Below are 14,624 nucleotides of genomic sequence, written 5' to 3'. Positions count from 1 at the left end.
ACTCAGGATCGCGCTGTTTCCCGACACTGGTGCTCCAGACGCGCCGCCATTTTCCACCCCCAAAATTTGCTTCTTCAATTAGTTTTTTATTTTTGGTCTGCATCAAATTTTATTGATCATAGCTTCAGCCATTGTATGTTTTTTCTTAATTTTTACTATCAGTTTTTCCCTCAGGTCAAATTTATACTTTTACATTTTGTCAGTGGCATTTATTCCTTCTTTCAATTTTTGATGAACATCAGCTATTACTATGAGAGGTTTTAGCCATTGCCACTTTTACATTGCTTTATTTCTAACAGAAACATTCTTTAAGAATTTGTTAATCACTAGTAGCTTATATTCTTTTTTTTTTTTAACAAATAACAGCATTTATTTTTTTCACATAGTAAACTACAAAAAAGTATTTCCATGGCCCACAAGTCCACTACCCAGATTTTAAAAATTATAGTGAATCTAAAATAGTAAAATATAATAAATAGGGTACTTGTCTAAAAAGGATATCTGGGATTTGCTTTAAAATACTAAAAAAAAAAAAAAAACAACAACAAAAAAAAAAGGAGAGGAAAGGGGACTAGATGAAGCAAGGTTACTGTAATGAAGATGTCTATTCAAGCTGAATGATGGGTACATGTGGGTTCACTCTCTCCTATTCTACTTTTTGTATGTTTGAAAATTTCTGTAATACAACATTTTTTGAAGAATACATTGTCTTTAACACTTAGTTCTTGAGAATATTGTGAGTAATGTTGTGAGACAGAAAGGAAGAGAAACACATCGATGCACACCTACAGACAGAGTCCAGCTGTTATGTGTATGGATGGCTAAGCTCTCAAATGTGCCAGTGAAAGCAACGGGGTCAGAGCATCTTCCTTGGCCTGGAAGCCATGCCATGTGAGGAATGATTGAAAGACGGGGGCAGGTGTAGTTCTACAGGGGGACAATTTGAGGGAGATCTGATTGTAGTCCAACACTGCAGGGTTGGCATGAGGAAGAAGGAGCCGAGTTTTCCAGCTGGCTAAGGGGAGCAGTGGGTGAAAGTCACTGGAAGACAGATTGAGGCCCAAAGGAAGAGCTTCTTCCTGCTAAGAGATGCTTCACAATGTTGAGGGCAACCTTGAAAGGATGGTTCAGGCAGAATCATGGTGGTCACCAGTAGAGTGTCTGTGAAAGGGATTCCTCTTTGATCATTGATATAGAGTTTGGATGAGGAGACTTCCAAGATTTCTTGCAACTCTGAGATTCTATACCACTCATCTGATCTCTGAGATCCATTCCTGGGTTTGGCTGAAACGGGAAGGATGTGCCATTCGGCATGGGTATCTTTCCTGACTCCCCTTACAGAAGTCATTATCTTCTCTTAGCTTTATCATTATCTATTACTTATTAACTGCTATTGTAGGTAGTACTGTGATAATTTGCTATTCAAAGGGAAAATTGTCCTGTGTATTAGGGGTCTCTATGGTCAATTAGAAATTATCCAAGTATGTTTTACCTACAGAAAGTGGTCAATTAAATAATTATTGAATGAAGAATAAATGAATGAGCAAGAACAATTAAACAGTATTAAATAGCAAGAAAACTACTTACAAATAGTCCTTAGTAAAAGCCAGTGAACCATCATTCCTTAGATTTAATTAGAGAAAGTCTGTAGGAAGAGCTGGGACTCCAGTGGAGCAGAGAGCAGGAACTTGACAAAAAAGAAATTCTTTGAGTTGGGATTTGAAAGAGAAAAAAAAAAAATCAAATTTTAAGCTGTACATGGAATGCACAGAGGGGAAATTTGTGACTAAAGTAATTCCAGATGCTCTGAATAAAGCTGCTAGCAAATAACAAATCATTACTAATTACTAATCTTGTTATTACTAATCCTAGAGATACTGTTGTTGGAAATGGGAAATAGCTATGGTAAAAAGTATACATTTATTTTGGCATTTAGAGTGATTTTGTTTTCCAGTATCAGTCATACAGATGGGTCATCTGGCCAGATTGCAGAAGCTTGACCTGAGCTATAATGATGGCATCTGTGATGCAGGATGGACCATCTTCTGCCAAAACATATGGTTCCTCAAAGAGTTAACCGAGCTAGATATTAGCCTTCGACCATCAAATTTTCGGGATTGTGGACAGTGGTTTAGACACTTGTTATGTGCTGTGAACAAACTCCCTGAGATCACTGAAATAGGAATGAAAAGATGGATCCTCCCAGCTTTACAGGAGGAAGAACTAGAATGCTTTAACCAAGATCATAAAAGAAGCATTCATTTTGACCATGGTGGGTTTCAGCAAGCTGATTTCCCAGGTCTTACTAAGCCAAAAGCCATTCTCCAAAGTTAAAAAAGAACATGAACGAGTTTCAGCATCACCAACTGAGCATTAACTTCTTGGCCATTTAATGGGACTTATGTTACAAGAGCTTTGCAAATACATGTATATGATAATCTAATATGAGCATGTCTTTATTCTCTATGTTATGAAACAAGGATGGCATTTTTCAATAGATTTCATTTGTTTTGGATATATAATTGGTGTACTTACTATTTAGAAGACCTGCCAAAATGTTTAGAGTCTAAAAATTGTTTCTGTTGCTTATTAAAAAATACTTGGAATTGGGTGATTTATAAGAAAACAAAATTTATTTGCTTACAGTTTCAGAGCCTAGGAAGTCAAAAGCCCAGGGAACACAACCGATGAAGGTCTTGGTAGTGGCTACAGTGGCCCAGAGGTCTCACATTGCAAGATGGTGGAAGCAGAAAGAGCACAGAGAGAGAAAGACAGACTTTCCTCTTCTTTTAAAGCCCTCAGAACCAAGTACCTGACCACCATTTTTAATCCATTCACTACTGCATGATCCTACAATCCAATCACCTCTACGAGGCTCCACCTTTCAATTACCATAATAGGATTTCCCACTCTCTTAAAAGTCACAGTGGAGGCTAAGTTTCTAATACATAAAATTTGGGGGACACAATTCAAGCTTCAATGAGTTTTGGGGGGACATAATTCAATCTGCTACACAATGCATCTGCTTTTTTCTTGCCCTGAAATTTTCTGCTTCTTTTCCCACATGTTAAATGTCCTAAATATAAGGATGTGTGTCTATGTGTGTAATTCTAATGTGAAAGCACAAGCTGTTTAACCATTTCATGTTATCTTTACTATTATTATGTGTATCATAATGTGGTCCACTTAAATTTTTATCAGAAAGTTTATCCTTCTATGGTTTATTATTTTATGTCCTTGTGACTTTTTATCCCAGATATCAACCATGAACACTAATAATGGTCATTGACATATAAATTTTAGTAAAAAATGGTCAAAAATTTAAAATCCATTATCAAAAACACATCTTGTTAGAGTAAATTAAAACCTTTTATTGTTAAAACAAATTTTTAACATAGTACCTCTGGGCATTTCTTTGACATGGAATTTGCTACATAAAACCTATTTAGTTCATTAATAAATTTTTCGTGTTGCACTAGGTAATTTTTGGAATTTTCGGTCTCCTTTTACTAGAGCATGAAAGTCATTGCATGGCAAAGATGTTTGCCTACACGTTTCTATTCTGATATGCTCTAATCAAACTAGGTTTTGCTTTCCTCTTGCTACACTAATAATTAATATTACAATCATTGCTTGAAAAACATGTAAATTTAAAATTAATACTACTCCAAAAGAAAAAGTCATCAGGATGAGGTTTTCACTGATGTAAAAGAGGATGTTTTGGATATCACAGTATTCTTTCCTCTGGGCTTTCCCATGAATTCCATGAACACCTATGCTTATGCAAAAACCTACATATGAATGTTCATAGCAGGTTTATTCTAATAGTCAAAACTGGAAACAATCCTATATCCTTAAATGGATGAATGGTTAAACTGTGTGACTATGCAGTACTACTCAGCTACAAAGAGAAACAAACTATTGATACATGCAACAATTTGGAAGGACTTAGGTGAATTATGCTGAGTAAAAAAGCCAGTCCCAGTTACATACTGTGTGATTCTATTTATATGACTTTCTTGAAATAACAAAATTATAGACAGGGAGAGCAGGTTAGGGATTGGGGGAGGAGTAGGTGGTAGGTATAACTACAAAGGAATAGCCCAAGGGAGACTTGTGGTGATGGAGCAATTCTGTATCTTGATTGCGGCGGTGATTACACAAAGCTACATGTGACAAAATTGCATTGAATTACACACACACAAACACACAGAGACACACATGACTGCATGAATAATGGATGAAATCTGAATAAGCTCTGATTGTAGCAGGGTCAGTTTTCTGGTTTTGTTATTCCACTATAGTGATGCAAGAGGTCTACACTGAGGGAGGGTGAAACCTGCAGGAACCTACCTATATGTTTCTTTGGAACTTCCTGTGAATCTATAATTATTTCAAAATAGAAGTTTTTAAAGAAGACAGAATAGTAAAATGAATGCCCATGTATTCATCACCTTCTTATCAATGATCAGTTATCATAAAGTTATCAATTTATTGCCAATCTTGTCTTGTTTTTATCCCTACCCACTTATCTCCTTCCCCATAGGATTTTGGAGCAATTTCCAGGTGTCATATCATTTTATTCATAAATACTTCAGTAAAAGTAAGAATCTTTTTTTTTTTACACATAACCATAATAATATGAATAATTTAGTGTGGTAGGGATTTAATTCCTAATATTTTGCCTTAATCAATTAGGGCTCGTTACTTCAATTCGTTAATTTACAGAATTATTTCTTATTTCCCTTTCCAGGTTTTCCTTTCTCAGGCTTCTTTCCTTTCTTATCTTTTGGAGAGATCTTTCCTTTCTTTCTCATTTTTAGTTGTTCAAATGTCCCCAATCCTTTCCGTACCATTGTTCCACGCCACCATGCCTGAATCTGAAAACAAGATAAACCCAAATTCAGCATCTGCTGGTATCATGATGAACTGTAAACAGTCCAGTCCCTTTTTTCTGGTATATGGTCTTGAGGATGGGAAAAATGGGATGTGATTATAACTCCAACCTTATTTTCTATTTTCTGTCTTTCTCAATCGGCTAGTCACTCAGGCAAATTTTTTAAAAATGCATTTAGTGTCTTTATGTGCCAGGCACTGTTCAAGACATTTGGGAAACAGCAGTTAAATACTTATGTCACTGACTTAATGGAGCTCACATTCCAGTGGTGGAAGAGACAATAGACAATAAACACAGGAATCTACACTTTGACAGATGGTGATCAGTGCTCTGGAGAATGACACCCTGCCTTCCTCCTGCTACTGCCCTGTGTGGGCTCCTACTCAGACCCAGCCTTCACTTGTTCCCTGGATCCTATTCCCCTCCTCTGTGAGCCCTGAGAAAGCCAGTTCCTTGAGACGGATGCTGAGTGGCTGTTTCTAAATTCTGGATGGAGATGAGTAGCCATTTACTGACTAGAGGTCAGCCCATCTGAGGCTTTCACGGGCTTCCTGGCCCACCTATGTCACTAGTAACTGCTGTGATAAGGCCTTACTTCACCACCTGAACTTAATCAATGCACTGCAACCCATCAAGTGTTAACTGGCCAGAACTTGGTGAGCCAGAATCCTTCTTTTGTCTAATGGGCCAAACCAATCAGCTGGGCAAGCTTGAATCTCTCAGTTGCATAAGAGGACGAGAATGGGAACCTGGATGGGAACTTTTGCTATCTAGGGCACTCCTCATTGTTCTAGGGGAACTCACTTTTTTTTGTACTGAAGGTCATGTCTCCCTGATTTGCAAACTGTTTGAAAAATAGTCTCCTCTGTCACAAAGTTTCTTTTTTCAGTGAATTTGTTAATGTCACCTACTAAGGAACACCCCACCCCTACTACCAGACTCTTCTCAGAACCTTCCAGTGACTCCCCATTTCTTTCAGAATAAAAAGGCCCTGTCTGATCTGTCTGCTCCCTGCTGACCTCTCTGACCTTGTAATTACTCTCCCCCTGGCTCACTCTGCTCCAGCCATGTGGGCCTCGTCCCTGCTCAGACCCACCAGGCACAATCTCAATGCAGGGCCTTTGCATCCGTGGCTTCCTTTGCTTGGAACACTCTTCCCAATATTCAGAGGGCTTGCCTCTCATTTCTTCAAGTGTTTGCTCAATTGGATTGCTATGGACTGAACTGTGGTCCCCCAAATTCCTATGTTGAAGCCCCAACCTCCAATGTGATGGTATTTGGAGATGGGGCTTTGAGGAGATAATTAGATTTAGACAACGTCATGACGCTGTAGTCCTCATGATGGGATTAGTGTCCTTATGAGGAGAGACACCAGAGAGCTCGCTGCTCTGTCTCTCTCTGCCATATGAAGTCACAGCAAGGAGTCAGCAGTCTGCAGCCCAGAAAAGGGCCCTCAGCAGAACCTGACTGTGCTGGCACCTTGATCTCAGACTTCTGCCTCTGGAACTGGGAGATAATAAATTTCTGTTGTTTAAGCCATCCATTCAGTGATGTTTTGTTATGGCAGTCCAAGCTGAAGAAGACAGTCATCTTTTCAATGAGGCCTACCCTGACAATCTTATTTAAATTAACCCCTTCCACACACACACTGCTTCTGGCAATCTCAGCTCCCTTTAGCTTGAACTTTTTTTCCCAGTAGCACTTATCACTTCCTAACATAGTATATAATTGTTTTATATTTCAAATTTTTATTACCCTCCCACTAGATTTTAAGTAATATGAGGACAGAAATATTTTTTTTTGTTGTTCACTGATGTATATCTCCATTGTCTAGAACGGTGCCTGGCACATAGCAGAAGCTCAATAAATATTTTTTGAATGAAATAAATAAATGAGGTAGGTGGGGGGTATGTATGCTATATTATATAAGGTGGATCAAGGAAGCGCTTTCTGATAAGAGGACATTTGAGCAAAGACTGAATGAAGTGAGGGCCAGAATCCTGCCCATGTCTAGGGGAAGCATTTGTGTGCAGAAGAGCCATTGTTAAGTCCCTGAGGCAAGAGCGTGCTTGGTCCTTGGAAGAACACCGAGGATCCCATTTGTGCCTGAAGCCAGGTGAGAATAGGAGAGATGAGACGGGGAGTGAAAATAGCAGATCAGTTAGGGCGGTGATTCTCCAGGGAACAGTATTGCCTTCTAGAGGCATTTTGGAAATTTACAGGGCTTTTTGTTGTCTTAAGGTTAAGCAGTCTTTAATTGTGTGACATGTCGCCTGGTCCACAAAGCCTTTCCAAGGGTGTGCAGGCATGGGCAGGTTGAAGGCAATCCATTTCCCGAGCTTCACTTCTATAAGCAGCCCTTCCTGAAATCAGCCTGAGAGCACAACTGCTGGTTTTCCATCCCACCTACCCTTTTCCTGGTTGCCCCCCTGGCACTTTGAACACATACCTTGCACCCACCCAAATCTTACTACGGTGCATGGCCCTGGACTAAAATTCTCTGGGACACCAAAAAAGGGGACAATTCAAAATACTAACATTGATGTTGAGAAAGTGAATTTAAAGACTGAACGGTAACCAACCCTTCTGCAAGACAGGCGATTTCCAAATCTACCTTCAAGAAAATTGAAGGAATACTAGTTGATATGTCAGCTAAGACCTGCTATCTGATTTCCAGGGATATGAATCTGGAAGAAGTTTGGAGATGTGTGAAGCACACATAATTTTGTCTTATTAAAGATAAAATAATACAGGCAAAAAAAAGCTTCCATTCTCATTAACTCATCTATGTGAACAAGGTTTCTCGGGGCTTTCATCTGTAAAATGGAAAATAGGAGTAGACTCTCTGATAAACCCTGTCTCATTCTAGTAATCAAATAATATTTATGCTTGGATATATAAACTAAGTGAAAAAAAATCTCTCTCATTTAGATATGTCTTTCTAAAAAATCCTATGTGTCTAATAATTATCAAAATTTGTAATAAATTTTGTCATTTTGGATGATTTTATACTACTAATAATTGTAATATAACACAATATAGAATACTGAAAAGACTTACGGTCACAGAAAAAATTGTTTTCAATTTTAAAATTTAATTTATGTACATATTTTTGTTGCTTAGAAGTATGAAAGGGCAATCTATAAAATACTTAAAATAAAATATATATGTATACATAATACCTAAGGATCCATTCTGAGGGGAAAGTGGAACTGAAATACATGTTGAAGAAGAAAAAGGATATGATATAAAATTTCTGCCTATAAAATAAGAGCTTGTTCAAGTATTTTGTAAATTGAGGTTGACAAGTCATAATGTATTTAGATTCCACTGGATACATTTAAAATATTGACCTATCAGCTCTACTTTAAAATATCAACATTTAAAATTCACTGGAAATTACATTCTTTGCAACGATTTAAACTTTGTGGCAAAAAAATTTAAATACCAATTTAAAAATGTGCAGGAGGTGCATGGTTTTTCAAAAAATACGATTTTCTTTCAGCGTATTCACTCCTGAGAATATACACATTGAAATAATTTTTTTTTTTCTTTCCGGTAAGGGGATCGCAACCTTTGGCACAGTGTGGTCTGCACCACGCTCAGCCAGTGAGTGCACCGGCCATCCCTATATAGGATCCGAACCCGCGGCCTTGGTGCTACCAGTGCCACACTCTCCCGAGTGAGCCACAGGGCTGGCCCAAAATAAATATTTTAATATTAATTCCTTTCCTTTTCTTTCTCTTTTATGTTGCAGCTCAGGCACTCTTTTGACTTATTAAAATTATGTGTTTTGGTAGGTTTTATGATGTCCAAATTTAATTTTGGAAGCATAAAGGAGGTATCACAAAATATTGATTATGAAAAGGAGGGTCTGATAGGGTTGAGGGCCATTGATAGAGGGTCTTGCAGACCAAAGACTTTGACTCTTACTCCAGGTGAAATAGGGAATTGTCGATTTCAGCAGAGAGTGGCAATGTTTTCAGCATTGGTGAGACTACTGAGTGGAAGATATGTTGTACGGGGAGCCATGTGGGGGTGCAGGGAAACTAGTTAGGGAACTAATGCAGTCATCCAGGTGTGAGGTGATGGGGACTTGGGCCAAGTGAAGAATAAACAATACTGACTGAAGCGGACACATTCCTGGCCTGCCTGGGGCACAGTGTTTCTATGGGCTTGATGGCAAGAGCAGAATTACATGGCTCTCAGCTCTTTCATCCTGGTTAGTAGCAGAGCAGAGCTCTGGTCTCCAGGCCTCTGATCCATAAATCCTTCATTTCTAATTTTTCAATCTTATCCTATTAATTTTGTTAATACAAGATTTTTCCACTCCAGTGAAATAGTCCAATAATCTTAGGTTATTGTGGGATTTGAAGGTTTGGTTTCTTTTGCCTATTTGTTGACTTCTTATCTGACAACGAGATAAGGGACAGAAAAGACAAAAAATGCTAGGGCCGACATTAAAAAATTCTCTCATTAAGCCCTGGGGACATAAAAGTTAGAGTCTCATCTCCCAAGAAAGACAAGGTATGGATGTGTAAGGAGCCGCTCCCTAAGATAATCTGTAATGTGTTTGACACTAGCCCCCTCCAAAGCAACTGGGAATGTGCTATCAAGAACTTGTGCTGGTTTTACCTTTATTGCCTTTCTTTTCTTTATTCTGTTTTCCTTAAGGTGGTTCCATATGGCCTCAATGCCTTTCGCACACACTCCTGTTGGGGGTTCTTCCATGGGATTGTCCATCAGAGTCAGAACTTTAAGATTCACTAGAGAATCCAAATTCTCCGAAAGATGGGTGAGCAAGTTATCCTCCAGCAGTAATTCTTTCAAAGCTGAAAAGATTTTTTTTTTAAATAGTGGATTTATTTTAAGAACAAACACCATTAACTTGGCATCTCAACTTGCCCAGGTATGTGAGGGATCCAACCCTGCATTTGTAAGAGGAATGAGAAAAAGGAGGTACAAGAACTGACAAAGCTTTTTATACTATCTAATAGAAGGTCTGTATCTATGTTTGTTCCTTCTTATAACAAAGAGAACAGTAATTCAGTCTTCAGATATACTTACCCTTCTAAGAGCAGATGTCTTTTTGTTTTGTTTTGCTTAGAGTAGCAGTTGCCAAATGACAGCCCACTGGCAAAAACCACCCTCATACTTTGTTTTTAGGCATGACTCTGCACGCCTTTGGATGGGACACTTCAGTTTCCCACAGGCCTCGCTACTCCCTGTTGTTACATCAGGCTTTGATTATCTGCCTGATCCCTAAAGACAATGGAATATGTGGCATCTCACTCATGGCCATTGACCTACTACTCTCAAGTTAAGCAACAAATTGATTTTTTGAAAAATTACTCTCTGGTATGAAAGTAATATATATAACGGTGTAAACAGAAATGTATAATACAAAAACAGCAAAGAAAGAATAAAAATAATTCTCCCTTTCCTTTCCTTTCCCACCAGTCCACTCACGTTTTTTCTTTCTTTCTTTTTTTTTTTTTTGGTAGATGGCTGGTATGGGGATCCAAACCCTTGACCTTGGTGTTATCAGCACCACGCTCTCCCAAGTGAACCACCAGCCAGCCCTCTATATCCTAATTGTCACAATGAACCACTATTATTAGATTCCTGTGAGTCCTTGCAGAAAATATCTAGGCACATGCAAGTCTGTAGGTACATGTACATAAAACTTTATAAATCAAAATGGTTTCATATTATAGAGAATGGTCTGAATCTGTAGGGTTTTTTGGCTTAAGGAACTATCTTAGAGAGTTCACTGAAAGAAATAAAAATGGCTGGTAAATATGAAAAAGATGCTCAACATCACTCAACAGAAGAAATGTAAATTAAACACTGAAACACAATGTTTCATCAATAAAATAGGCAGAGATGAAAGGTTTGATAATACCCAGTATAAGAAGGAAGGAGAGAAAAATTACATTTTTATACTCAGTGATAAATGACTTAGAAACTTAGCTGCTTTTCTCTCACCAAAAGAGAAGATAAGTGTAGAAAATTTTGTTATAAGACTGAATGTTTGGGGAACATAAACAAATTATATGTGTTAAGAAAAAGAACAAACAAAATTAAAATGTGCATTCTTTAGTTCAGTTACTTTGAAATGTCTGTTTTTGCTGTGCCATGTAACAAAAAGCATTCCATTTAATGAGGCAAATCAAGTTTTCTTCTTTATAATTTCTTTAAACAACTCAAAGATGTCAGAGCCAGTGTAAATAAATATTAGAGACAGGAAATAGTAAACACTGAAAAATTTTGAGAATGTTTCACTTCTGCAGGTACCAAGGACAAGATAAGAATTTATCGTCAGGAGCATTATTAAAGAGTACTGAGCTTCACCCCTGACCCCAATTTTTGAATGTCTTGTGGGCAGGTGACAGCTATTCCTTCATCCTCCTTTCATTAAAGGATAGCCATAGTTTTAAAACCTGTCTGTAAAACCTGGGGATTTAGCACACTATGGTAAAAAACATTTTTTTAATCTGACCTCAGTAGGTGCTCATCAAAAGCTTGTTAAGTGGATGGATGGATTGACAGATGTACAGATAAACAATGGTTTAGCCTGGTGGGAAATGTTTGGGTGTTTAAATAGGAATCATATATGATTTTTCATGTCAATCATGTAGCTCCAAAAGTCCGCCTTGTTGATTCCACCACTCTGTCTGGGTCAATACTTTACCTTTTATTTAAGTGACTTAATGACCTAGATGCAAATTTACTTCAGGACCCTAACTCCAAATTTTGGCATATAGTACATATTCAGTAAGTGATTGCTGGTGGTGGAATTAACGTATGGATGAATGCTAACTTTTTTAGTGGTTGCTATTTACTTCTCTTTTCAATCCCCAATAAACAATCCAACTGCCTTTGCAAGACCCATAGCTGTGCTAACCAGGGCACATGCCCTCCCCATGTCACCAGTGAGACCTGCAAGGAGGTAATGGGATAGGGTCTTTAATGAAGCAAGGAAGCCATTCATCATAGGAAACGCTGGCCTCAAACTCTACCAGGCTGGGGATCTACTAAGTTTCCTCACCTCGTGCTTGGCAAATGGCATCTGGAAGTTGCTTAAGCAAATTGTGCCGGCAATCAAGAACTTCCAGGTTAGGCATTGACCCCAATGATAAGGGCAGGTACTCCAGATGATTGTTCTCTATATACAGCTCTTTAAGATTCTGAAATAACAGGAGAGTATACCATAAAGATCCTTACCTTAATAAATAAAATATAATAACCCGAATCCGCTGTGAGTGCCCATGCACTTTCGATAAGAAACCCATACATTGGGATAAAGGGGAAGACATATTTAAAGGGAAATAAAATCAGGAAATAAAATTATTTTTTGAGTAGAGCCATTGGACTTGGTTTCCATTTCTGCAGGCAAAAGAGAACATGGGAATATAGTACTTATTTGTTTCACTAGAACTTCATGGAAAATTATATTTGGATCATTTAACTACCTTTATCATGTGCTTCCTTTCAATAGCTAATTATCTGTGGCAGTTGCTAGAGAATTACAATTGCCCCAAGTATCAAACCAGCATCGCATAAGTGGAAGTAAACAAAATGCACTGATAAAGGGTTTGAGTGTTTTCAATTTAGCCATTTTCAATGCCACTGGGTAAAAATTTAATGTTTGCATTTCTCCCTAAGGTTGTGGCATGACATGTACAAGGCACAAGATGATGAAAGGTGTTGTATGAACACTGGGCAAAGGAATGGGGGATTAGGAATAGGACCCTTGTGTCATAGCGAGAATTACCTGTGTTGCACGCTGCCATTGCTCAGTTCCATGACTGGGCGTTATGCAGAGGCCCACACCTACTTTGTCATTATTCAGAGTACAGAAACAGGAACATAGAAAAAATAACAGTTCTTCAAAGGATGCATATATAAAGACATACTAGTATGGCCACTTTGAATGAAGTTGTCCTGTTGCTTTGCTAGGATTCAGCACAGTACTGCAGACCCATCCTCAGCATGAACCTGGTGCAACATGATCTGCCTGCCTCCATGCAGGGAGGGAGGTCACACTGCCCCTTACAGTGAGTCCTAGGTGCAAGAATGCAGGCTCCCGGCCATGTCACTTGAATGATACTTTAACTTCGAAACAGTTCAGTTTTCAGGGGGCTACTTATAAAAAGTAGAAATTAAATGGAAAGAGGTATAACTCAATTTCTGCAAATGAAACATGCCAAACCAGGCAGTGGAAAGAAGTATGGCATGACATATCCATAAGCAATCACAATAAAATGTTGTGGGGGTTGTTCAGTGACAGTGGAAGCCTCACAATGTAAAAATCACTGCTTGTTTGGAGCTGGAACTCTAGTATGAATGATTCCACATCAAGCCTGTGGGGACACCTCATGTTTTCTCAGAATCAGTCAACTTAAGGGGTCAGTGGCATGTGCTTCTTTGTCTGCTCATTTGGGGAGGCTTACCTGCAGTTTCCCAATGTGTTCTGGCACGTAGGTAAGCTTGGATCCTTGGTCTTGCCCAAGGTACAATTTCTCTAAAGACTCTAAGGAAAAGACTTCTTCTGGAAAGCAAAGGAACTCATTTCCTGTTAGCCCAAGTGTCTTCAGTTTTGAAAGTGAGCCTAACTTTGATGGTAACTAGAAATATTCCAAAAGGACAAATTTCAGGTCAAGATTATTTTTAACAGTCCTAAAAGAAATTGGGCTTTTGGTTTTGAGGCAGATTACTAAAGAAAAAGTAGAGCAACTTAGCATCTACTGATGAAAAGTTTGCATGTATGTTTGTATATATAGTATTTATATTTGTAGATCTGGAGTCTACTCACCACCTTTCTGCTCTTTACTTATATGCACTGCTTTAAATGGGAGCAATTTTTAACTTACTTTATTGCAAATTTACAAACTGTAGTATGGCAAATGCTTGACACTATTAAAGGAAAAAGTATTAAAGTTATGTGTAATATTGCAATGATGATATTTATAATAAATTCAGTTATTGAAACTGATAAATTTAGTGACAAGATACTTCTTTCTAAGAGGCTTTAACTCAGCAATTTTGAAACTTCAGCTTAAATCTCAGTTGGAAAAAAATATATGTTCATACCATTTCTAACCAGAGTGTTCAGTGAAGACTATTATAATCCTATCTTGTCATGTTCTGCCTTCCAGTGAATACAAGCTAATGCCCTATGCGGATACTGGATAGGCATTTCACAGACTGCCAGACTTTCAGGGTTGGAAGGCCTTCAGAAGGGTCTTTATTACAACTCTCTAACACAGTGGTTGAACATGTTTCATGGCTAGCCATCCAGCTTTTATCTAAACACCATCTCCTGAAAAGTTCATTACCTTCAATGGATACCTCTAATAATCAGATTTCCTTCTTGTCAAGCTAAAACCTACATCACTATTATGTCCACCTATTGGTCTCTTTCTGGGCTTCCGGAACCACATGGAAAAAATCTCGTTCTTTAAATATGTGACACAATCACCCTATTGATTGTGTTCCAGAGATGCTATATTTTCTTGTAAAAAGAAAAAGCCCAGCTATTTGTGTATCTCAACAGCTTCTTAACTCATGTGTCCCTTTATCTGGCTTTATTGCTCACCAGGAAATACTCCCACCACTTCCCTGCTTTAGCCCTCCTACCCATTCCTTCATCTACCACCCTGCTTTCCATTCTGGATAGACCTCAGCTCACTGCCCGCCCCCCCCCCCCCCCCCCCCCCATTCT

At 38.3% G+C, this 14,624-nt stretch overlaps 2 protein-coding genes across 2 annotated transcripts in view; one reads left to right on the top strand and one right to left on the bottom strand.

Moving 5' to 3' along the window:
* LRRC31 (leucine rich repeat containing 31) overlaps nt 1-2,334 on the top strand; it is a 36,769-nt gene extending 34,435 nt beyond the window's left edge. The window contains exon 9 of the mRNA XM_008587267.1: nt 1,955-2,334. Within this exon, the coding sequence (XP_008585489.1) occupies nt 1,955-2,334 (380 nt within the window). The remainder of the gene's footprint in view (nt 1-1,954) is intronic.
* A 2,259-nt stretch (nt 2,335-4,593) lies between these two features.
* Nucleotides 4,594-14,624, bottom strand: part of LRRIQ4 (leucine-rich repeats and IQ motif containing 4) — a 23,668-nt gene continuing 13,637 nt past the window's right edge. The window contains exons 3-6 of the mRNA XM_008587266.1: nt 13,354-13,527; nt 11,949-12,087; nt 9,533-9,729; nt 4,594-4,880 (exon numbers count right to left, since the gene is read on the bottom strand). Of these exons, the coding sequence (XP_008585488.1) occupies nt 4,731-4,880; nt 9,533-9,729; nt 11,949-12,087; nt 13,354-13,527 (660 nt within the window). The 3' untranslated portion in view covers nt 4,594-4,730. The remainder of the gene's footprint in view (nt 4,881-9,532; nt 9,730-11,948; nt 12,088-13,353; nt 13,528-14,624) is intronic.

The sequence above is a fragment of the Galeopterus variegatus genome, unplaced genomic scaffold, assembly GCF_000696425.1.
Source record: "Galeopterus variegatus unplaced genomic scaffold, G_variegatus-3.0.2 Scaffold4323, whole genome shotgun sequence".
NCBI classification, from domain to species: Eukaryota; Metazoa; Chordata; class Mammalia; order Dermoptera; family Cynocephalidae; genus Galeopterus; species Galeopterus variegatus.
Note: the sequence above shows the minus strand (reverse complement) of the source record. Positions and strands in the feature narration are given on the sequence as shown.